Source organism: Mesoplodon bidens (genome assembly GCF_964165515.1).
Source record: "Mesoplodon bidens genome assembly, chromosome: 13".
NCBI classification, from domain to species: Eukaryota; Metazoa; Chordata; class Mammalia; order Artiodactyla; family Ziphiidae; genus Mesoplodon; species Mesoplodon bidens.
Window position 1 is genome coordinate 6,670,179 of NC_138169.1, and position 25,350 is coordinate 6,695,528.

Genomic DNA, 25,350 nt, shown 5'->3' on the forward strand with positions numbered 1-25,350 from the left:
CTCTCCAAACATGGCACTCCTACCATAATTCATGATGCTGAGAAGATCTGGGCCAGGGCCAGCTTTACAAAGGAGGAGGGGGAGTCTGAGTGAACCCATTTTCAGGAGTGGCATCGAGGGAGCAGAACTGGCAGGGTTCACACAAAACAGGCTATAAAGTGTATAAATTCACCTGAAAATCAGTAAGAGCAACTTACATATGCTATTATTTTACTTTAAAAATGTATTTTATTTGCATATACCTACATCTGAACAATAAAAGCACTTTGGTTTAACCGTCACCTTCCACCGAGACCTCCGCTGACACGTTTAACAAACACAAGGCCCTGGAATCTCTGGAATTGCTCGTGTGCCTCTTAATATTTTAAAATATAACATGAGAATGATTTTTTTTTAATGTTTTCATGTCCATCTGACCTCAGAATTACTCTACCTTATGCACACCAGGAGTGGGAACCAAGGGGTAACACACGGAGGCCTCCCTGCCCGTAGGGTTTGGGGGACCCCGGCCTGTGGGAGCCGGAAGCTCTCCCAGAATTTCTGCGCGGTCCTCTGGGCGTACGTCTCGGGGCCACCCTCTCCGGGCCCCAGTGTCTCTCAAAGTGTTGTCCTTACATGTTCTGCCCACTTCAGTGTGGACACAGCACCTGGCCCTTCCACCAGTTTCCGTAAGAAAGCCACTCAGACCCAGCAGCCCAAGCCTTTTGGGAGGGATTCTGTGGTCACAAGGGCTCCTACAGGAAAGTGTGCAACCTGACACCATTCTGCTCCGCTGGGTCCCTCTCTTCGACTCCCTTTCCAAGTCTGCTCTGTACTTTCTTGTCTCAGACTATCCCAGGAGACTGCAGTTCTTCGCTTTCTCACCACGTGGAACAATTCAGCCCTCTCCAGGTCCCACCCCAAACTGAGATGTCCAAACCCCCCACGGGGCTCAGCAGAACCAAAGAACTCCAAATAACACGATTCATCTTCCTTAATAGGCACCTGGGATTGATAATAATTTTTCTGTTGCATTACTAAAGGCTAGGCACTTTGTATGTGTTTCCTTAGTTTTCTCAAGTATCACACAGGTTAGGTATTTTCAAAACCATCTTACAGATGAGAAGCCTGAGATTCAGAGAAGTGAAGAGACTGAGGTCACAGAGTACGCGCTGAATCACCTCCATGTTTCCTCTCTTTCTCTCAATCCACGTACCAACTCGGCAGTGCTACTGACATTTGCCTCCTGCCCTGTAATGGTATCAACCTCTTTCTCATCTCTTCCTCGGGGTGTGATTTTACCACTGAGTACTTTTTCCATCTGCTGATACTTGCTTTCACCTATCATTTTCAAATTCCTGAGGCTAACAGCAGGTTGCACAGAAAGACTCGCTTAATAATTTTAAATCAGGGGCGGATAACTGAACCAAGAGGTGGAAGGCCCCTTGGAAGGCATCGTGTCCAAGCCTCACGCAACACCAAAGACACACCCACAGCTTCCTCCAGATGGCCCGCGACTGGCCTGGGTACCCACCTTCTCTAGAGCAGACCACGGCAGGCTATTGGGCTGACTTCCTGAAAGAGTTCTTCCTTTAGGTAAGAGACCGTAAAGATGCAATCTGCCATTTACTCGGGCTCCCCTTAGAAACTGTGAAGTCAGCCCTGGCTTTTCACTCTCACACCCTAACTCCTAGCAGGCACAGGAGTGACCCAGTGGGAGAGCTTGAGCCACGTGTGACCCACGTGGGGTCTCTGCCCCACCCCGCTCACATCGACAGGGCCGTCTGGATGGCTTCCGCTTCAACCGTGGAAGCGGAGCCTAGACTCGCCCCGGGAGGCAGGTGGACACCAGACCCACTGTCAGAGATTGGTGCGCGGGGGCTGGGCCACCACTGTTTAGCTGAGAAGTGTCAGGCCTTAGCAGGGGTGGGAGACAGCCTTCAGGGACCAGAGCACAGCTTGCAAAGTGAAAGAAAAGCCTATGGGCACCATGCAGGTAATACAAATGACCAAAATGGGTCCCACAGGGAACATGAATTCGTTGCCAACCTTTAAAAATCATTAAATTTTATGTAAAAAACTGGGTTGTTGGTTTTTCCTTAAAAGAGCAGATGATGCGGGACCCTTAAGCCTGTATCCCACATGGAAACAAATAGCTACCACTGAGCAGGCGCTGTCTTCTCAGGAGGGCAGGCTTTCTCCAGTTTGCCAGACCTCACGACTCCTTTGTCAGTTGCTTGACCCCTGGGCCAGAGGGTCCTCGCAACTTGGTTTGCTGGGGCAGTCCCAGTTTAGGCCTATTGTCCTTGTTTAAGTATTAACAGCATCGCCCCCTCACTTTATTATATGGTCACCTAGACATAATGCACAAGCCACCACACACACACACACACACACACACACACACACACACACACACACACACACACACACACACACACACACACACACACACACACACACACACACACACACACACACACACACACACACACACACACACACACACACACACACACACACACACACACACACACACACACACACCACTGAATTCACACAACCACATGTCAAGCACAGAACCCTGTTATAAAGTGATTTTATTAAATTGATTTGGACATACTGTAGGTCAAATAATATTTTCCGAAGATAACAATTATGGACTTTAAAGCTCGACATAAAATTAGTAGCTTCAAAAGTGTTAGTCATATCCCCCAGCAACAGCATGATAAAATAATTCAACTATGTAGAAATATAGAACTCTAGGACTAGCTGGAAACTCAGAAATCATTTAGCCTAATGTCCTCATTTTGTAAGTGAGAAAACTAGACTCAAAGATTAAGCGATTTGCCCAAGCTCACATACCTAACAGTAATACAGTTAGAAATCAAACCAATTTTTCCTAAACCTAAAATTCTATCAGTGATATTTCAACTGGCTCTCTATCAACTAAAAGTCTAGGCTTTTCTCTAATGCTCCACACTACTGTGACATGGAAGTGTGTTAAGACACTACAGTAAATCGTAGTCGAGGAATTCAGGCCTGGAAGGGGCTTTATCAAATAACTAAGCCAGCCCTCTCTTTGCGAAAATGAGGAAACATGAGAAGCAACTTCCCAAGGGCTTGTTAACAGAGATGTCTGGATCAAAATTCAGATGGTAACAAATGTACCCCCAAATCCCACCTCCAGTTTCATGGCTCACCCAGTAAGTTATGTGCTCCTTTTAAATCTCCTTTATGCATTGAGGTTTTAGTTATACAAAAAACCCTTCCAGTCAAACAGAAGAAATTAATTCAAATATGAAGAGAAAATCAAGCTTCGTTTCAGTATTTTGATGACTATTTCGGGTAGTTCATTTTCCAACCTCTCAGACAGTGGACAGAGACCGCTAACCTGAACACCCATTTCAGAGCTTTCAAAGAGCCTTCATTTCCCCAAAGACTTCCTGAGCAAAAGGACTACATGTGGGAAATCAACGAGAATAGGAATGAGAAGGGAAACCAAGTTAAAGATTAGCTGCTTTGTGTTGTCATTGGGGACTTTGGGTCTTCTAAACATTCCTTGTGTTCCTCCACATGAGTTTTTAATACCAATCTAGCCAGAAAAAAAAAAAAAAAGAAAAAAAAAAAAGGCCTATAAATGTCAGGATACTGAGCAGCTCAGTATCTCTCCCCCTCCCCGCTGCGCGCTGCCCTCACCGACGGCCGCCACCTCCTGCTCCGGAAGCTCCCCGGCGGGACCGCGACCCCCCTGCAGCCGCCCCTGTGCCGCCCCCGTAAAGGCCTCCCTGCCCGCTACCTACCGCTGCCCCCCGCCCCACCCCCACTGCTCTAAATCATCACCCTAGGTTATTTTCTCCGTTATCACTTAATCACTACCTCAAACTACATTATTTATTTGTTTACTTGCTTATCATCTGTCTCCTCCACCAGAAGTCAACGCCACGAGAGTAGGGCCCTTGTCTGTCTTACTCAGTGGTATTCCCGGTACCTGGCACAGTGCCCGGCACGTAGGAGGTGCTCAATAAATACTTGTTGAATGAATGAAGAAAGTTCACGCCTACAAAGGAACTGATATGTAATCCTCAATGAAAAGGTATCGAGGACTCCTACACATTATTGCCCCAAAATCACAGAATCAGAGACTATTATTGGTGAGGCCTCCTACCATCCGCTCCTCCTATGGTCTCCCCAAGCTAGTAAGGGGCTCCCCTGGTTACCAAAGGAGCCTGAGAGGGCGATTCTGGATGGAGAAAAGTTCTAACTTTGCTTGCTTCTTCCTCCCTATTTACATTCAGCTATTTCCAAAAAAATTCAAGTTAAAAATATGTGATACGTAGCCACTAGAAAATTAAGTCTGACTAACGTAGAGACACAGTGATTAGCAGAATTCACAAAATTAAAGTTCAAGGGCATGTATGTCTGTCAATGATTTCGCCAACAGACAAAGTAAATGGAAATTATGAGTCACCTAAAATCTAAAATGAAATTTAATGCCATCTAGGAAGGGGTGGATATGTATGGGTATTTTGAGGATATACAGGTAAAATGAGTTCAGAAGTAACGGGATATATGGACAGATACGTAGAGGCTGAATCGAGTGGTAACCTCAGAAATACCAGAACGTGACTTCATGGGAGCTGGCCGTTTTCAAATGCATTCACCAGTATGCTTGGATCAAGAGAAGGAAGGTCATGAGCTCCCGAAACAGGGGAGTATCTGGGGTAACTTTTAGGTAAAGCGTAGACAGAAGGTGACTCGGGAGGCTGGGCAAGGGTCATGGTTTCCTGTGTAGTGTTTCAACTACGGAGGCATCGCGCCAGAATCCCAGGAAACGCACACCCGCGACTGGGACCTCACAGCCTGTCCTGGGCAAACACGCGGAGGGAGGGATTCCAGATTCAAAGTCAAGCTGTGGAACACACTTGGCATGAATCCAAAAAATCAACCTCTCACGTGCCTCTTGGAAAACAATGTTCTGCTGGGGCTTGCTGTAAAAATTTCTTGGGTCAATGTAGGTATATACAGGGTTTTCCTTCCTAGTGGCACTTACGGGTTTTAAGATTTTTCTCTCTTAGCAAAACGCTTTATATAACTGATATTTTGAGATGGTTTCTCTCCTTTGTGTGCACTCTCTGGTGGATGCAGAGGCTGGTGCTCTGACTGAAGGCCTTCCCACACTCATCACATTTGAAAGGTTTCTCCCCCGTGTGCACTCTCTGGTGGATGCAGAGGCTCGAGCTCTGGCTGAAGGCCTTCCCACACCCACAGCATCTATAGGGCTTCTCCCCGGTGTGCACTCTCTGATGGATGCAGAGGCTCGAGCTCTGGCTGAAGGCCTTCCCACACTCATAGCATTTATAGGGCTTCTCTCCTGTGTGGACTCTCTGATGCATGCAGAGGCTAGAAGTGTGCCTGAAGGCCTTCCCGCACTCTTCACATTTAAAGGGCTTCTCTCCGGTGTGGACTCTCTGATGCATGCAGAGGTTTGAACTATTGCTAAAGCCCCTTCCACACTCACTACAGACATAGGGTTTCTCACCTGTGTGAACTCTCATGTGAATCTGAAGATGTGAGCTCCAGTTGAAGGCTTTGCCGCACTCGTAGCATTTATAGGGCTTCTCCACCGTGTGGATTTTCTTGTGTCTATTGAGCTTTGTCGTGGTGCTAAAGTCCTTCCCGCAATCATCACATTTATACGCCTTCTCTCCCGTGTGGTCTCTCCAATGGATATGGAGCTCTGACAGATGAAAGAAACCCTTGTCGCACTTGTCACACTTATGGGGCTTCTCAGCAGTGTGAACTTTCTGATGCATAAAGAGATCTGCTCTCTCAGAGAAGAATTCCCTACACATGGGGCACTTGTAGATCATGTTTCCTATTTGGTATCGTGATTTAGCGGAGAAGGTTTCCTCACAACTACTACAGTTACAGGGCTGCTATTTCACAGAGTCTCTCACTTGGCCATGTTGGTGTTTATCTCAGGCCGGCTCTGTTCGGGAGGTTTAAGGTCGGCCTAAGCTTTTCCCTGCCTGGCTTTCTATGGAAGGTTTCTCCCTGCATAGTGCTCCTCACTCGGTATTATTATTGATTAGAAAGTGACCTTTACTTCCACGTGCACTCTGTAACTCGTTCACACAGAACTTTCTTTGAGATCCTGAGCTGCCAACATTCCAAGGGGCTCCCAAGGTAGAAACCTTTGCCTTTTTAAGCCCCCGGAATCTTCCTCTTGCAGAATAATCTCGTACTTCTCAGCTGCAGGAAAAGGCCTGCACAGCGTCCCCTGCAGCCAAGGGTGCGATACTGCGTGCCGGTCTGGGTCGCCAGGAGCCTCCCCTTGCAGAGTCACAGTGACATCCTGCCTCCTGCACATCAGACAGGAGCCTCCCAGGAAGCCAGCGCCTTGGGTCCAGGTGTGTCGGTCCTTCCTGGTGAGGATTCCCTACGCAGGGGTCACTCTGGCAGCCTCCTGTAACAGAAACATAAATACTGACACTGAACATGCCTTTCTTGTCCAGAAAATTGCTATGGATTCCGTAATTAATTTTATAAACCTGACAACAGTACCACAGACCTTCTTGGATCTTGAGGAAGGAGCTCTTATCTTCCAGAGAGGCGTGTCTCTTGGATTGGCAGGTCTGAAGAAGAGAATTTGTAGATATCATGCTCCTGTTCATAGCCCAAGCACATAATCCAATTACAACCACCTACTGTAATTATCTGAGCAACATCAAGGGAATACTATTGAACAGAAAAGAAATCCTCAGAAGACCTACATGTGAGTATGAGAAGCAGCTGTCCTGCATAAATGCACAAGAAGGAAAACGCACTCCGCCTGGAACTTCAGAAGGGAAAAGGTTGCTTCTGGAGCTGAAACATAATATCGAGTCACCTCCCAATCCACAGAAAGAATAAACAAATGACAGTATCAAATGTCATTCCCTTGCTTCACTGTCCTCCATGGTGTCCTGATGTACCTGAGATCCAACTCCTCAACCTAAACACCAAGGTCCCGCATGACCTTGCCCCCAAGCTCCCCGAGCTCACGCGTGGCTTGGTGTGTCGGCCGCCTCTCCCTTACGTAAAGAAGGCCCCTGGCTAAGGCTCTATTGTAACTTCTTATTTGATTCCTTCAAAGCGCAGAGAACTTGTAATTATCTTATTGTTCCTTGCTTCTTGTTCTGTGTCCTGTACTAGATTATAAATGCCAGGAGGGAAGAACTCTGTATGTTGCTCGCTGTTACATTCTGGCAAAGGGCAGGTGGGGAGGTGTTTCAGTTAGTATTTGCTGAATGCATCTACAGAGTACTTTATGACACCTCCTCTCTCCTGCAGACATGGCCTGCTTTCTTCTGGTACAGCAGATAAAGGTACATTTTCCAGTGCCTTATTACCAGGCTTTTGATAACGAACATGGGACAAAATATATACCAAATAGAAGGAGAGGAAACAGAAGAAAATTCCAAAATATTCCATCTGAAATCTTTTGAGGTTTAGGATGCCTTAGCCACCTTTTCATGTCCTGTACTTTATACTCAGTAAGTGATACTTCAATTAATTAATGAAATTAACAGATCTTAAAATAACACTCTCCATAATATGTTTTATATAAAGATAGGGTACATGAGAGATTGAGGAGATTTCTTCAACATTAAAATTGCAAAATAAATTGCACTGTTTCTAGATGGAAGTGTTAGAATAATGAAATTCAACTAGGTAAACAAAATTTCAGCAAACAAAATGTAGTCAATGTCTGAAAAAGGATATATGCATCTATCCTCTGACCCAGTAATCACACTTCTAGAGCTCTATCCCAGATATACTGCAAAACAGGAATGACGGACGGCCCAGTTTACTGAGGCAGTACTTGTCACAGCAAAACTGCCGGCAACCCAAGGCCCGTCCACTGGGGAGTGGCTGCGTCAACTATGGGGCTTCATTCGGTGAACTACTGCTTCGCCATTTAAACCAGGGAATGAGGAAGAGCACGATGTACTGATATGAGCGAACCCAGGTAACACTGTTCAGGGGAAAAAAAAAACAAGGCATAGAATAATAGCTCAAACATGCTATCTTTTGTGCAAAAAAGGAGGGGAATATGAATTATTTAAATATTTCTTTACGTGATGTATAAAAGTAAACATGGAGAAGGATAATACAGAATGAATTTTTTTATTGAAGTATAGTTAATTACAATGTTCTATTAGTTTCAGGTGTACAGCAAGTGATTCTGTTACACATATATATATTCCTTTTCAGATTAGTTTCCATCAAAGGTGGAAGGCAAGATATTGTGTGTAGTTCCCTGTGCTATACAGGAGGTCCTTGTTGTTCACCTATTTTATATATAGTAGTGTGTATACGTTAATCCCGAACTCCTAATTTATCTCCCCACCCCCATTATCCCCTTTGGTAACCGTAAGTTTGTTTTCTATGTCTGTGAGTCTATTTCTGTTTAATACAAAATGAATTTAAATGGGAGGAAGGAGAAAAGGATGAAGTAAAATTTCTCTGAATGTAACGTGTGATGTCGTTTTGACTTTGGAGACATATGAATGTTTATATATTCAAAAAATAAAATTAAATAAACAAGGAAAGCAATCCCTAAATTTTGAAAAGAAAATGAAGAAAATGAACCTTAACTTTCACGTTGGTGACATATCCACAAATGACTTTTGAGTAGAGTAGACTGATCATACATACTCAGGGGGACATTGTGCTGATAAATAAAGCTGCAAAGAAGTCAAACTTCTTTCAACAGTTTAACTTAGTTATAATAACGGTGGTGTATTTATAAAGTAGGATAATGCAAATAAGTCATTACAGTAATGTAAGAAACCAAGATTCAAGGTGAAACAAATGAGATACAAATATAAAATCAAAGGTAAGGAAAAAAATCCCATAAAGTAAAATTTGACTTAGAAACATCAGTTTGAATTCATGTCTTTTTTTTTTTTTTTTAAGGCTGTCCATCAAAAAGGCCTGGAGGCGGGCTTCCCTGGTGGCGCAGTGGTTGAGAGTCCGCCTGCCGATGCAGGGGACACGGGTTCGTGCCCCGGTCCGGGAAGATCCCACATGCCGCGGAGCGGCTGAGCCCGTGAACCATGGCCGCTGGGCCTGTGCGACCGGAGCCTGTGCTCCGCAACGGGAGAGGCCACAACAGTGAGAGGCCCACATACCGCAAAAAAAAAAAAAAAAAAAAAAGGCCTGGAGGCAATGACAACCGACAGCAATGGTCCCTTCCCTTACAGACCCTTTTCCACCAAATGGCACAGGGATCCTTGCAGAACGCCTGGTCTCAAGGCCAGAGCAGCACTTTATAAAGTGAGCCTGGGACACCTTGTTATGCCAGAATGTAAGAGAGTCATGGCCAAGGAACACAGATGCCAATTCATGAAGAGACTCCTGCTGGCCAAAAATGGGACAACTAAGCATCAGAAGGAATAATGAATGCAATTCACTGAAACACACTAAATATACAAAACCCCCAAGTTCACAAATGACGGCAAGGGCTGGGGAGGAGCAGCAAAAGAAAGAGGGACAGACAGAGGCAGAGGGACAGACTCAAGGCACTAGACTAAGCTAAAAGTGACAGGACACCAACTTTTACCTTTTCTGACACTTGGCGACTACAAGGAAAGAATGGAAACTCCTTCGTCTATGAACTGTCCTTCAAGCCGATGCAACAATCCAGCCAGTCAACACGTAACCCTAACGAAACGCCTGATTCAGACCACGGTAAGAAATGGGCGAAAACATCAGATGAAAGGCCGATCGAGAACTTTTTACATTTGGAGGATCTGGCTGTCAACCCCTGAACCCACCAGTCCATGATCTCAGCGTAACTCCAAGGGGCGACAGGAAACACACAGCGTCACCTGCAACATTCCTGCCAACCACGCCTCCAGGACTCATTTTTATTTGAAGGAACTGGGAGGGCTAGAGGAACTACCAGGACACCAGCAGAAAAAGATCAAAATGCGAGGCAGTGCACAGGACAGCGACCCGTGTCTGCAAGAAGTAAATGGCATGGAGAAAGGTGGGCGGGGGGGCTGCTCTAGATTACAAAGACTTGAGATAGAACAACCGTAACAGCCAAATGTAACTTGGAGACCTACCTTCTTCGGAATCTGATTCAAATAAGCCAGCTGCTAAAACGGGACAACTGGGGAAACACCGTTAGGCACTAGGTATCAGATCACACAGGAACACTGCTCACTCTATTCGGTGTGATAATGCCTTTGCAGTTGTGTAAACAAATGTCTGTGTTTTTTGAGATTTATACTGAAGTTTGTAAGAACGAAAGGACATGATGTCTGAGACGTGTCCTAAAATGCTTTGGCCGGAATAAAAACAACAGGCAAAGCGCATGAGGGAGGACTGCTGTAACCGCTGCTTCTGGGTGACGATAAATGATGAGTAAGCTAACCTATCTTCCTTTGTGTATGTCTGTAATGTTTCATGATAACAAAACTGGTCAGTGTTGGGAAAACATTCCTTTCCTGCTCCCCTTGCAATGACCAACCGATCCCAGAACCCGGCACGTTGCACAGAGGTGAAACTGAACTAAACAGATGCAACCCTCCAATGGCTGTGACTTCCCCAGTCAATCCCGAGCACGTGAGGACGTGTGCACCGCAGATGTCACTGGGGAGCAGAGGGGAGGGGACGGTGACCAGCAGGGGACACAGGGGGCAGTGCTGCACTCCGCCCTCCTTCCCTCCTCAGCTAATTAACCGAGGCGCCATGCGGTTCTCCTGGTGCGCTCCCTCAGCAATGAAGCAGTGAGGGCCAAGGCATCCATCCAGACTGGCCTCAGGAGAGGCTGACTCTGCTCAGAAGGGTGGCAACACCAAGCCCAGCGATGTGAAACTCCTACAGTTGTCGTACATGAACTCGTGCCAGAGTTTCTCTGGACAAGGAGTCAGGTACTGCCATTCCTTCCAGGGAAACGGCCTGGACGCACATGTGAGTCTCACCGCATGAGGGCAAGCTACAGTCTGCAGGAAAAAGCTCAAGCAAAAGAACCTCCAGCAAATTTGCCATGTGACCAACCAAAAAATAAAAGAAGGACAAACCACCACCAAGGATCCTCACTGCAGCCTTTCCTAAAACAGCACCTGCCTCACTGCTTCCCTACATACACAGGAGACTGTCAACCCAGCGAGCAGGTAGATGCCACAGAATTCTACAGACCCCAGGGGCACAATGTCCCCAAGATTCTCTCACTCAAGACGATGTCTCCTATCCAATGTCCCAAAAGGGCTTTCAAGGGGACAGCCCATTGTTTGACTGTGAGGCCACCTGGGAGACCTGAGGAGGAAGGAACCTTGCACTGAGGTCACCTGGCACTGCCACGGGCGATGTCCCATCTCTCCACGAGGCCTCAGGGGCACCCTCAGCAGTACGAGCCTTCAGTTTATATTTGAGGAGAACCTCTCAAATAGGAAGGTTAGGGTCCGGCTGAGAAGTGACAGGAAGAAAGCTTCAAGTAGCCCATCTGCCTCAAGTCCCCACCTTCCATGAAAAGAGCCCTCTTCTCTCCCTGTAGTTTGTCCATTAGCAGCTTTGCCTCATCTAAACCTTGTGACACCAAACAATACCTGAATTTGTACCCATCTCCCGGCACAGTTAGAAGTGAGGGATCAGCTAATCAACAACCGTGGCTGAAATGCGAGGAAGTAAAAAAATGAGTCCTAAATACAAAGAAACTGCCCTGAGAGAATAAAAGCCCTGGGCCCTGGCATTGGAAAGGGTCATCTGGAAACGGAGACACAGGATTAATGGGCTGGGAGAACGGAGCTGTTGCCCTTTGAGGGCTGATCGGGCCAAGAGCCCTCAATTCTAGACGCACCACTGTGCTCAGGAGGTAACACTACTACTGGACTGTGGTCTGAGGCACTGTGTCTGCTGCAGTGGCCTTGAATTTCCTTGCAGGCAGATATGCCTGCAGGGAGAGGAGCCCACTCTGGTCATACATGCAGAGGGCAAAGGTCAAGAGGAAGGTACACGGGGGGACTCTGATTTTCTCTCCAAATTTCGGCCTGAATCTGTCGCAGAACTTGAAGATAACGGTCCCTCCACCCTGGGAGGAAGCTCAGGACACTGTGCTGGGGAAGGAGATTCTGAATGTGGATTTTGAAAGAGGATTATTTAAACTACTTCTGTATACGCATTTCACGTATTACTCTCTTTTACACAGCTGTCCCCAAAATACGATTCTGCACAGGAAAAACGGTGAACTAGTTTTTCACAGATTTCTTGTTAAAATGATCCGATGCGTGCACAATAGAAGGACCCAGGCTGCACAGGGCAGGTGTTGAAGAACAAACAGAAGAGCGGGTGAGCAGGACCCTGAGAGTCACTGTCCCACAGGGCCCTGGTGCTGGGCCGACGGGAGGCGTCAGTGTGGCTGCACTCAGAGCAAAACCAACCACCCAACACAGAGGCGCAGGTCGGGAAATGGCGACCAGCAGATGCTCCAGAACGCTGACTCGGATGTGGATCACACTCAGTACAGGCTGGATGTGAAATCAAGACTAACCACCCTGACCCAGCAGGAGAGAAATCCAGTTACGCTCGTCAAGGAGTTGGCGGCCAGAAGCCTCGCCCTCAGACTGCACACGCGTACCAGGCCGGCTGCTGTTGTGTGCTGTGCTGCAGGTCCTTCTACAGTATTATGGTTCCTATAAAGCATTAAATATAAATAACCCCACCCTAGAGTAGCAGACTCTTTAATACATCAGTTAAATCTACGTCAACAGAGATCAAACTACCTTCCTATCTAGAACCAGATCTGCCAGAACATGTGGTTTATAGTTCTGTCACTCGAAGGGATAAGGGCACACTTTCTGGGAAAGATAAAAATGAAACAGAAGAGGAAAGAAGACATTCCTATGCCTCCAGCCTCAACCAAAACCCCACCACCAACTGCAGTGGGCTGCACCGGCCATGTGACTCATCTCCCCGACTTGTAGAGCAGGCACTGTGTCATGGGGCCTGAAGAAGATTCTCAAAGATAACCAAAGTGCCGTAGCTCAGATGATGATGCCCTAGACTAGTCACTGTGAAATATAAAGACTCCAAATCAACTTCCACGTCTCTTAGTTACTGGGAAGTGTTTTACAGGAAGATCCCTGTGTTCCCAGTTGCCCTAACACATGTTGGTTCATGCCATGTTGTTTAGCGTCTGATTTATAAATGATACTCAAGAGAATCCTGCTCACCCAGAAGCAGGCCTAGAAGAAAGTCATCATTGATGCAACAGTCCTGGAAATTGAACTCAGATGCAGGATCAGCACATGCATGCATGCGGGCATACGTTCCACAAGAATTTAGCACCCGGCATTTGTCAGGCAGCGGGCTACACTCTGGAAGATCCTATGAAGAACAACACAGCCATGGCTTCTGTATTCGTGTGGTTTACAGTCTAGGAGGGGAAGGAGACAGGCCCGGCATCGTGCAAGGGGTGCTGTGGCCGACCAGGCCCCAGGGACACAGCTGCACGAAGCGGGGCATCCTAACTAGTCTTTCGTGACAAGGAAGACTTCTAGTAAACTCTCCTTTTAGACTGAAACCAGAAGGACAAACCGAGTTAACCTGCAGGGCAGGAGGACAGAGGGTCTTGGCCTAGAGAAGGGCAAGTGTCTAGAGACAACCAGGACCACCAAGCCTAGGAGCACACGTTCAGCACGTGGAAGGCAAAAGGGGGGCTCTACCAGGTCATGGTGTGAAAGGACACTGCCTTAGAATAAAACTCTAAGGTTCAAAGTCAAAGGGGAGTGGGCAGCAATGGAAAAGAATGCTCCGTCTGGAAATGAGAGGGGAGGCTTTCTAACTGATTCGTAGCTTCTGCCGTGGCCGCCGCAGCCGCAGGAATCCCCCCTCAGAGCCTGGCCCGTGAGGGATGTGGCTCATTCCCGCGGGACCAAGACAGAGCCTGCCTGCGCGTCACAGCCTGGGACAGGGTGGGGAGCACACAAAACGCCAGCCACCCGTCCCTGCCACCTCCCTTCCCACAGCAGCCGTGACTCCACATCTCCCGAAATCATCATGAACCCTGCCAAGGGACCACCTGCTGGAGCAGTCGGAAGACTACATGCCCCCTAACGGGCCAAGAATACGAAAAAGCTCCAGCCTCACCCAGAGGTCCTGATCGCGAGAAAACATTCCAAAAGGAAAGAAGATTGCACTCTTCCTCTACACACGTCAAGGCCTATGAAAACCTGCCGTCAACCCGGCAGCACGATCCTGAGAGCGTGAGTGTCTGCGCAGCGCCAGTCCCGCGTCCCCAGCTGCCCCCCACCCCTCCCAACGCTCAGCCCACTGAAAGCCGCCTCTCACCCCGAGAAGTAGCACTTTCTGCCAACCTTTGTTATCCTGCAAAAAACACACACCTTCCAGCTCTTCCACCAACAGTGTGACTTTAAGCAAGTCACTTAAGCCTAAGACTCAATTACCTCAAACGTAAGAGAGAAACGATACTCATATCCGTCTCTCGGGGCTGCTACGAAAATGAAATGAGACAATGCGCGAGCCCAGGCCCCGTAAACTGTCCCCCTGTCCTTCCCTCAACTTGTTGAACATCGGGAAGGCATGCTGTTTACTGCAGGGCGGCTTCAGGAACCTGCAGTGCTCAGCCGTCAACCTGTCACCTCCCAGCGTCCATACCCTTTCCCGACTGCACGCTCACTTCCTGTTCAGGATCACCTCTCCCTGTCCACGCAGCACTGATGGGCCAGTAAATCAGGGTGCTCTCTCCTCCCACAGTGAAAACCGAGTCCCCAGACCTTCCCCTCCTGAGTTGGGGAAAATGCTAATAAATACTGGCTACAGAATGACAAAGAAATTCTTTTCCCTAAAAATTCCTCTTTTATCCAACCTCCTAGCTCCGAGTAAGCTGGGTTTGCCGTGGTATCCATCTCTTCCTTCTCTGTCCCTGCTACGCACAGAAATGTTAAAGTATGCTCTAAAATACGTCCTTCACATTCTGTTTTCCTCACTCACTCCAGGTTCAAGGCCTCTCCTACAACACACTAAGCCAAGAGCCTGGTTCACCTTAAAACCATGCTCCAGCAAGGTGTGAGAAGTCAGATGCCTTCTGGGGTCCAGTAGAGAATATAACTGTGTGCTCTTGTCCGGCTTAAGACATCAGGGTCTAGGGGGTCCCTCCCACCTACTCCCCTTAAAAGCACTCATTCCTACAAATAAAACGTCAGCAGGCTGAAATCAGTCCACCAGCCACAAGCTGAGTCTCTTGCAAAAGACCCAACTTGTGAGCACGGGATACTGAACAACCGTCCAACCTCGGGAAGCGCAGTTCTTCCCAGTTACCGTCGCAGACCAGCAGTTCTCAAAAACCAAGACTCTTGGGGGTTCCAAAACCCTTATAAAACAAGATCAAAATGATTTTCAAAATAACAGTAACATGTAGTTTGCTTTTGTCACTGTGCTGACACTTGCATGGACGGTGCAGAAGTACTGGCTGGTAAACTGCCGACTCCTCAGGCCCCTCACACAGAGCCCTACGGCAGAGGCACCAAGTGATACCGGTAGTCAAAATGTTCTTCACCTCCAGGGGCTCACAGTAAGCCAAAGTTTCACTTAAGAATATCTTTGGGCTTCCCTGGTGGCGCAGTGGTTGAGGGTCCGCCTGCCGATGCAGGGGACACGGGTTTGTGCCCCGGTCCGGGAAGATCCCACATGCCGCGGAGCAGCTGGGCCCATGAGCCATGGCCGCTGAGCCTGCGCGTCCGGAGCCTGTGCTCCGCAATGGGAGAGGCCACGGTAGTGAGAGGCCCGCGTACCGCAAAAAGAAAAAAAAAAAGAATATCCTTGAAGAAGCAATAAAAAAATAATTTTACTAAATCTAGACCCTTTTATTATATTTATTACATTTATGTTAAACATATTATGTTTATTACTTATTACATTGATATGAAATACATACAAATATATTTTTAATGTATATTTATCATATTCTAGATTAAAATGGAAGCATACCAGGTCGCATACCCAAGGGCAATGGTTGCCTAAAGGAAAAGCACTTGTATAAATGTAACTGTCTGAGCTGCAAGCTGAACCGCCTCTTCTTTTCGACAGAACATCACTTCTACTTGAGTGACTACACACTTGCTATGCAGACTTGGGTGCTGCGCAGACATCTCAGGTAACAGGAAACTGATGGTATTTACTGCCAACTGTCAAATCCGAGCTTTCAAGTGAAAATTGGGATTTTGGAAAACTCCTGTCACCATGAGCTCTCCAGCTTCCTGAGACTTGAAGACTTTTCTGATGAGACTGACAGCAACACTAACCATGAATTTTCTGATATTACATGTAATGGAACATATGAACACTTTCAGGATCTGCAAAAAGTGAACCGATGTTGCCCAAATGACCAATGTGTCAGGTAATAAATCATTGTGGGTAAAAGATCTATGCAAAGTACAAAAGAGACCAGGGATTTTAACGTAGCACAGTACAAAAGGTTCACCGATAGGACCGCACCTTGCAACTAACCTGTAGGAACCTACCACTCGTCAGGTTTTGGTATCGTGTCACACATGAACTCACAATTACCTGAAAAGGCTACTGAAAGCCCTTTTTCAATTCTCTTGTCTGTGAGGCTGGATGTCTTCATCTACTTCAGCTAAAACAACATATTGCCAGAGACTGAACACAGAAGCGGATGTAAATATTGCCACTCTTCCTACTATATGTTTTCTCGTTTTAGAAAATAGCTATTTTTCATACAAATGTAATTTGTGTTAATGTGTAATGAGTTTGTCATTATTTTTTAATTAATTTTTTTGTAAAGTTTTAGTCTTCATTTCCATTATAAGCATCAATGCCCATAACCCACACAGACAGAAAGCTCTTTGAGGTTCTTAAATAACACTTCTTAAAGCGTAAAAGGATCCAAAGACCAAAAAGGGTTTGAGATTCCATCTCAAACAGACTTCTTTTTTTTAAAGCTGAAAGTATGTGAACAAACTGTAAGACGAACACTTACTTACAGTAGTAATTTCCATCATCAGCCATCATTATTCTGGTTGTAAGAAAAATACCCTCCAAATTCCTCTACAATAACCCCAAAGTCGAGTTTTGTACATGAGAACACTAAAAGGTGAACACTACAGGAAATAACTCTTTACCCAGAGAGACGTTTTATAAAGGATTCAGAAATTACCCCATTAGGCAGAAGCCACTAATGTGTTCCTCTAAGACCTTGATTTCGGTTCCAAGGCCTTGTGATTCTTATTATCCTATACGGTTCCCCCTGGACATAAAGGATGTCCCCGTTCGTGGAGGGAGAACATGGAACATGTCCCCAGCGTGGCTAGGAGCTCGTCCTCCTCACAAACCATCAGGAAGTCCCACAAGTCAACTCACTCAGGTATTAATTGGGCAGTGGTATGCTAAGGAACCTCTCTGCTTGGCCCTTTTCTACAGGCCTTGGCAACAAAAAATAAATGGAAAGGCTGTTCAGGTCCCTGGTGCCTGCATGCTGCAGAGGAACAGGGCTAAGAAGTTCAAGGCCACCCCCCACCGTGTGCTGCAGGGACCTGGGCACACGACAGAGCCAGCATCTACCTCCTTGTTAATCTCACTGCACCTCCAGAAAATTCCAGTCTAAACTACACAAAACAGGCTATAGCTGACCTAGATACTCAAGCTCCATAGGCCCAGTCCACCTCATCTTTGCTCGGCTATCTGTCTCAGAATTACTTAATTACAGCAGCACTTGTAACGCATCGATTAGGACTGTGAATGCCAAACCCACTCTTTTGCTCCTACATCACCATCGGTCCTTGAATAGAAGGTATCAGCGGCCTGGAAGACACCCAGGCTGGCTGCCCAAAAGGCCCTTCCTATTTCCCGCACTTTTCCCAACACCTCACTCCTCAAGCTACCGGGGCCGCTTCTCCTCATTACAGTCCCTCCGCACGTGCCCCGGGCCACCTCTACGGTACCGGGTCACAGGGAAGACCACCTTGTAAGGTCCTAGCCCCCTCACCTTGGTGGCTGGTTTCCCCCAACACGCTACAGCAGCCACAAAGGCCTCCAGCTAGCCCGCTCCCCACACCTCACCTGCCCTCGCTGACAGCCCCCTGCAAGGCCCAACCGCGGGGCCGCTTTCCTGAGGTGTGCTTCTCGCTCACGGAGGTGAGAACGCAGGCCTCCTCATCTCCCGGGCTAACCTCAGGAGCGGGAAGCGGGAGGCAGTCCAGGCTGAGGGGGGAGCCTCGCTTACAGGGCTCAAGCACGCAGCTCTCTCCGGGGCCGACATCTCCGGGGCCAAAGCCCTCTGCACCAGAACGCCCCGCCTGAGAACACGGTCCGGGCTTCTATGCACCTGAGGGCCAGTTCAGGTGCTCACGCGCTGCACCTCTCACTGGAGTACCACACGCTTCGGAAAACCACAGTGGCCCCAGAGCAGGCTCCTGAAACGGTCCGTCCGTCACCGGCCACTGGCTGCCAGGCACGCGGCGTCTGCTCGGTGACCGCCCTGACCCCCATCCCAACGCTCCCCGACCTGGCGCTCAGGCAGCGCTTCCTGAAGCCACCGCTGACACTCTGCCGCCTCGGTAACTTATAGGGACAATGTCCCCGAGGGCACCGGGGACAACTCTTTAGGTCAAAGGAGTTCCGAGTCTCAGCAGGAGTCTCCAACTCACCTTTAGTGACAACCGTGGGTTTTACATCACTCTTGAGGCCTTGCTCTCTGCTTCCCTGCCACCAGTGGGTGAGGAAAGACTCCAATCCAGTGTGAGCCCTGAGCGCTAGAAGAGAGCCCCTGCCTCTGGCTCCCTCGGCCGCTCGCCCAGGATCTCCCGGGGGGCCACCTTATCCCTACCCCGACCACGTTTCCTACCTGGGGCCCCACGTGTGTGGGCTCCTCCCTCCCCGCCCCCTCTTCCTGCCCACACGTCCTGAGGCCTCACGCGCTACAAGTCCTAGGTTCCCTGACCTCGCGCCTAATGAAGTTCTCAGTGGCTAAGGATCTGGGCTCTGGGTTTTGATGATCTGTAGGGAAGACAGCTGCTTTCCCCCTGTCCTTGGGACAACTGCTCTTCGTGTGACTTGGCTTAATGACTCCTAATGGAAAAAAGATAGAAGACAAAAGAAACCGCACCTGATTTTTCTTTAACTAGAAATTATCTCAGCGACTACGAACTCAGGTCTGGAGAAGGGCAACAAAAAGTACGGAGGGAGTGAGGTCAAGCTTTCTCCTGAGTCGGAGAAGGAAGTCGGAGAAGGACACTGCCTGTGTGATTACGGTGAGAAAGGATGACACAGGTATACACTCCTCAGCTTCCCTCCAGCCCAGTCCTCCCACAGAAATGACCTCTGGAATGACCCAGCGGGGCGTGGGCCTGGCTCTGCCGCTTGCTGTGTGACCCCGGCTGATCTAAGACGGATCTGTAAAAATATGGATAATCGTGTCTACAACCCTCTGCTGTGATAACTAAAGAAGACAGTAAGTGTGAAAGTACTTACCAGAGTGCCCACAGCTTGGCTGAAGCCAAATGAATGTGAGTTTCCTTCTTTCCCTTATCTTGACTAGTGCATTTGCCAAGAGGGTCATCTCACGGGCAGAGGCCTCCCAGGACCCCACGGTGTGTCTCCCAGTAATCACGGTTCCTTCTCTGCTCCAAGTCACACGCTGCTTTCACACCTTCGTGTCTGTCCCCTGCACCTCCCGCTCCTACCCAGCAGCTTCTCCTTCTTGACTCTCTATCCGTAGCATTGTCTTAAAATCCTTCTGACAGCGGGGACGTTTCCTCACACTCTGGACTCCACCACCACCTGCTTCCTGCTCTCCGACACTGCACACGGGAACGCCCAAGGAATGGGGCACAATGCTACCTGCTTCGCTGATGGCCCCCACGTGAGCACCACATATAAGGCCCAAGTTTGCCTTATCTATCTAGTAAATGTGTAACATCCATATACATTAGGAATCATAATAATTTGGTGGGTGGAACGCTGGGCTTGCAGTAAGAAGTTCTAAGTTCAGATTCTCGATCGGACACTGAACAGCTGTGTGGCCGCAGGTCACTCATTCTCAGCCTCAACTCACTCATCCGGGAAATGGACGGTCAGACCCACTGTGAGTCATCCAGACGCTCACTCTCGCTCTCATCACGGGGCTTAAGGGCCTCTGCCTCATTCTGTCCCCAGGAAGGAGCAGCAAGGACCGGGAAGCAGTGGGGGGTATGGGTGGGGGGACTGAAAACAAAAGCTTTTCGGGACACAACAAGGATGCTTAGAGAGTCAATGCAGGTAAGCACTACAGCCTGTGAGACTGTACCCTTGCCTGCATAACCTGCCTTTTCCCGTCCCTTCCCTTTGGCTTTGTCTTCCTCAGGGGACCCGCCTTTCCCAACTGGGCCAGGGGATTCCCCCTGCTCCAAGGCCCGCAGGAGAGCAAGCGCAGCAGGCTCAGGTCAGAGGGGCTCTAACGCGCAGTGCGAAGGACTCGCGTTTATCAGACTTGATTCCTCCTCGTACTGCTGGAGGAGTAAGACCTACAGGGACAGAATCCAAGCTCGGGCCTAGAAGAAAAAGGACCAGAGACTAGAAAGCTCAAGCCACCCTCAGGGAGAAGCAAAGGAAATATCTGAAGGTCACACAGGGCCTGGCCAGCTAAAGGAAGGATACACACAGACTGGGCCCAGGAGACCGCAACAGAAATGAAAAGTGGATTTTTAACAGGACTGTCCCCAGTGACGCTGGGATTGGGAGTGTAACAGTAGTTGGCAGACCAGAAAATTAGAGATTTGGGATTCTGGTTTTTTTAATGCATTTTTAAAATTGTGGTTAAAAATACATAATAAAATGTACCATCTTAGCCATTTTTCAGTGCAGAGTTCAGTAGTGTTAAGTATGTGACGTGCACATTATTGTGAAACCTCTCCAGAACTTTTTCATCTTGCAAAACTGAAACTCTACCCACTGAACAACTCCCCCTTCCATTCTGCTTTGTTTCTATGAATCTGACTACTTTAAATATCTCAGATTCTGGCTACTTTTATACCTGGGTCACAACCTGTAACTTGTTCTGTTTGGCAAACCAAGGGAAGTACGTATGGGCGTGACAGATCTGCGGAGAGGCTCACTCAGGAAGCACCGACTGCAAGAGCAGCTAACTTCCTACAGCCACACAGAGACAACCATAACCCTACAACCGCATACGCCACGGCCATCAGAATTCAGGATCAGCGTGGACAGAAAGGCATCACCACCCCACTCTCAAAAAGAGCCAGGGAAGGTTCACAAAAACCAGTGCAGGACTTCAGCGTTCAGGCTTCTGACTTGGTAGGACTAGCGCCTGAGGGTCATCAGTGTCACTTTGGAAACGTACGCTAGTAAAGACTACTAACAACTGTGGCCAGTGGTCTCAGTGAACACTCCTCACCTCCAGGACCTCTAGGCAGAAATGTGCATAGGACTGAACCAGAAATACAAAACTCATGAATACTTCATCGTTAGCTAGGCCTGTGGATCCCACTCCTGATGCAGCGTTCCACAGCGGGGCTAGATCGCATGGAGAAGTCCTTCTCCCTCTGTTAGTGGTAACCTTGGGCTTGAGACCAAAGTAATTATGGGCAGAACAGGAATTCATAAACCACTAGGCCTGTATCTCAAGTCGTACTACTCATCATAAAGAAGGCTGGCTGAGGGGACCCAAGTCAACACCAGAGAGAACGGAGCCAGAAAGGGACAGAGAAGAGAGAAAGATCATTTGCCACCATGCCCAGGTAGGCTCGCCTAGGCTTCCAGACAGGGCCGTGGCCTGGAAGTCAACCCAGCACCCGGAGGAAGAAGGGGAGGGCAGCCTCTCTTCCCCTGGGCTGGTCAGGAGCAGCCCCGGCCTTCCCACCCTGCCAAGGAGAGTCAGGGAAGAGGAAGACACCACACACCCCCACAGGCTCAACCTTCTCACTGTGCACAGCAGCGACACCCACTAGGACAGAGGCCACTGAACGTCCTTTATCTCACTGAGTCAGTTCTCCTCGTGCAGGAGGGACGTGAAGTCAGGGCAGGGAGAGGCCCAGAGCTGAGAACTCAACCTCTGGCAGTGAGGGGAGGAGATGAGAAGCCACATGCCCCAGGCCAACAACCACCGAGACAGAGTTCTCCTTCCTCTTGCTGCCCAGCTATGCATAGCAAGAGTGTAAAGTTTTATCATGAACGTGAACCACAGCGATCCAGACTGCATGTTCAACGGGAGTATTTTGGATTTCAGCAATGACCAAATAAAGAGGAACAAACACCTGTTCTATGTAAAATATATGTTGTCTTCTTGAGTCAAGCTGAAGGAAAAAAAAATTATTAAAAAATGATCACAAATCCAAAGGCTCAAAAGAAAATGAAGGGAAAAAATGCTTGTGCTGGAAACATGCTGCTCTCAGAATCATGTCTGCACAGAGACTGATGTAACAGAGTCCCCAGTAAGAAGACTTTCAGGAACTCGTATTGAAGGAGAAAGCTGCTGTTCAGACTTTGGAAGAAAACACCAGAAACTTACGGAGTAACAAACTCAGCTTAAAAACAAGTTGTGGTATCTCAGTGAAGACAGGACCAATGGGAAAGAAAACCAGGAGGGCATCAGTCTAAAAAGCAGGTTTCTGGTGCAGAAGGCCTTCAGGACAGCAAGGGAAAATGGAACAGAGAGAGTAAAGCTTTAATAATCAACGGCTTACGTGAAATGAAGAAAATCAAACTCCAGAGGTGCAGAGAGGCACTCCAGATGGGACAAAGATGCTCTGCTGTCTTCAGAGTTAAGGAAAGCTGTCTAAGGCCTGGAGACCTCAAAGCCAGAGAGAGGCAAGAGCTTCAGAAAAATCATGAGATAGGGAGACTTTCTTCCTCACTGAGTCCGGAAGGGAACACGCTTAGAAAAAACTCCAGAGACGGTTTGGGTTTAGACATAGTTGAGGGCGATTCTCCATCGAGGAAGACGGTCAAACAAGGGGAACACTTACCACAGTGACAGAAGTCAAAACCCCCAAGACATTCCAGAAGGAGAGGCAGAGGCAGGGCCCACAGTGGCTGAAGGGCAACAAAAGCCTCGGGATCCTGCTGGGTTAGAGACATGCAGAGAGAAAAGCAGAAGGTTTGTATTATGGAGAATTTAGGATCACAAAGTGTTTTGAAGAGCTGACTATTATAAATGTGGGGTCCCAGCTCAGAAGACAGGCAGACCCACTTATATTTAGGATTTATATAAAAATATGGAATTCAAGACCTGTAGGGCCAGAGGATGAGAAAGCCTGAGAAACTCTAGAAAGGAAATGCCAGGCAAGCCTGCACAACTTCTCTTCGAGATATAGGAATTCTAGTATCATAAGTAGCCTCTTGATAGGAACTTTATCCAGACTGAGTTGTAGGTTCACGCTGGATACTGAGTAACTGACTGGGATTGGCTGGAATCCTAGAGAGTCTAAAATCAATACTGTTTTTCTCACTTATTTTCCAGGTGAGAGGCTGCTGACGGGGCAGAGACTACAGGCAGGGTGGACGAGTTCATCCCCTGGTTTTACCACACGCTAGCTGTGCAACCTTCACCTAAGAGGTTAAGAGTGGGGTTCATGGAGATAATAAAAGACACCTGACCTTGAAAGGGAACATTATAAGGTAGTTGAAGGGTTAAATAAATTAATGCATGACAAGTATTTAAAACAGTGCCTAGAAAATGTCAAGGGCTCAACGAAGATGAGCTATCGTTATCATTATTTTATTTATTCCATCTACTTCCTCCCCTCTCTGCTATATTCTAGAACTGCTAAGGGTAGCTTGGGTATAGATTCCAAGATCTATTTTAAAGTTCGGGGAGCATCACTTTTCCTCGGGAAGTGATGACACATTAGGGGAGTTAGGGACCAAACTGCTGCCATGGTAACATTCGGATGCAACATTCTCCTAAATCTGGGGAATCTAGGGACGGTGCTAAGTTACGATATGTCTATATAGCTCTGCAGAAATCTGGGGGGAAGGAAACATGCAAATGATATGAGGCTGGAGTCAGCCAACTCTGCTAACATCTATCTGAAGCAGCTCTATCATTTCAGCAGAAACCACTAACATGAGAAATGGAGTCCTACAGACTGCCCTGAGTGACCCTGCAACATCTGAGACTGAATCAAATGGGGAGAAAAAGGAAAAACGAAAATGCTTTCAATATATTTAGGGATTTTAGTTTCTAAAATGGGAACAAAGGGTTGACTCAGAATGAAGGCTGTTAACAGGATATACTTTAAAGGGCAGGAATTTCAAATGGTTTTGAGAGGGGGCCAGGTTTCTTCTTCCTTGCTGAATTACACATGCCAATCATGGTGCCTGCAAATCCTACAAATGGGAACGGCCTCAGCTTTAAGGATAGGCCCAGCTGCTGTAGACCATATAACCTCTCCATCTCACCTCACCACAGCGTCTCAGACTAAGTGCAGACACCTGACCCATGAGCTTAACAGTGACCTCTGCTGTGGCCTGGAATAACAGTAAAAGCTGCAACGAAGTTGTATTCCCAGTCTCTCTCTCTCTCAGGAATCTAAACAATATTGAAAATGAGGTGATTAGCCAGGAGAGATGAAGCAGAAAGGTTACTATGTACAAAGGAACTGGAGCGGTCATGAGCAATCACAGTAAACCAAAGTCATGAGGAAGTAGAATCTCTAAGTAAGGCAGAGAAAAGATAGATGGCATAGGAAAAAAGAAAAAACCAGATGGCAGCAAGAGGAAAAAGACACAAAGGAAAAGACAGCTGCCTTGAGACCCCACTGTCGATAGGAAAGACTGCCTGTCTCCGAGCTGCCTTAGTTAATGACAGTTTTCTGGCCCAGGTGCATCCTTACACCATATCCCGTTTCCTAAAATGGAATGGATCTCTACTCCTTGCAACAGAAAATCGCTAACTAAAACAGTTACTTCAGCTCCCCTGAGGATGGAGTTCTCCCAGGAGGCAGCTCGGTGCCTCCAACAAACAGACTCCTGCCAAGTCCACCCCAGCCAGACATGCCTAGACGTCGCAACGGAACAGGGGGGTCTCATCCCCTGGGCTCCTTCGGCACAGGCCCTAGCGCTTATGAGCATCTCAATGACCTATGAAAATGTTTGAGACCTGAAAAAAATATTTACTGGATGTAAAATATGAAAAGAAAATCATAAAATCAAAGTTAATAAATGTTTAATGTCTACAACTAGTCTAATGAAGCTTAACTCACAGTTCTGTATAAGCTAATTTCATGTGGGATGTGGGTACATTTTTTTTAATACGTTTGATATATGACATGGTAAAGGCCACCGAAGATAAGAGTGCTGAGGCCTTCTAAGGACTGCAAACCAGTCCCGCGGAAGGAGACG

The 25,350-nt window shown here is 47.7% G+C and overlaps 1 protein-coding gene across 6 annotated transcripts in view; it reads right to left on the minus strand.

The window, feature by feature from the left end:
* Positions 1–2,561: 2,561 nt before the first annotated feature.
* Positions 2,562–25,350, minus strand: part of LOC308627167 (uncharacterized protein) — a 35,444-nt gene continuing 12,655 nt past the window's right edge. For 3 of the 6 annotated variants that reach the window (XR_014017362.1, XR_014017363.1, XM_081252917.1), the window contains exons 3-5: positions 22,974–23,067; positions 6,554–6,617; positions 2,562–6,448 (exon numbers count right to left, since the gene is read on the minus strand). Coding sequence is in view for 2 of the 6 variants with exons in the window: in XM_081252917.1 (XP_081109043.1) it covers positions 6,231–6,448; positions 6,554–6,617; positions 22,974–23,067 (376 nt within the window). In the remaining 4 variants the exon portion in view is untranslated. Of the gene's footprint in view, positions 6,449–6,553; positions 6,618–22,973; positions 23,071–25,350 lie in introns of all 6 variants that reach the window. The other 3 variants (XR_014017365.1, XM_081252916.1, XR_014017364.1) reach the window with 3 other exon arrangements.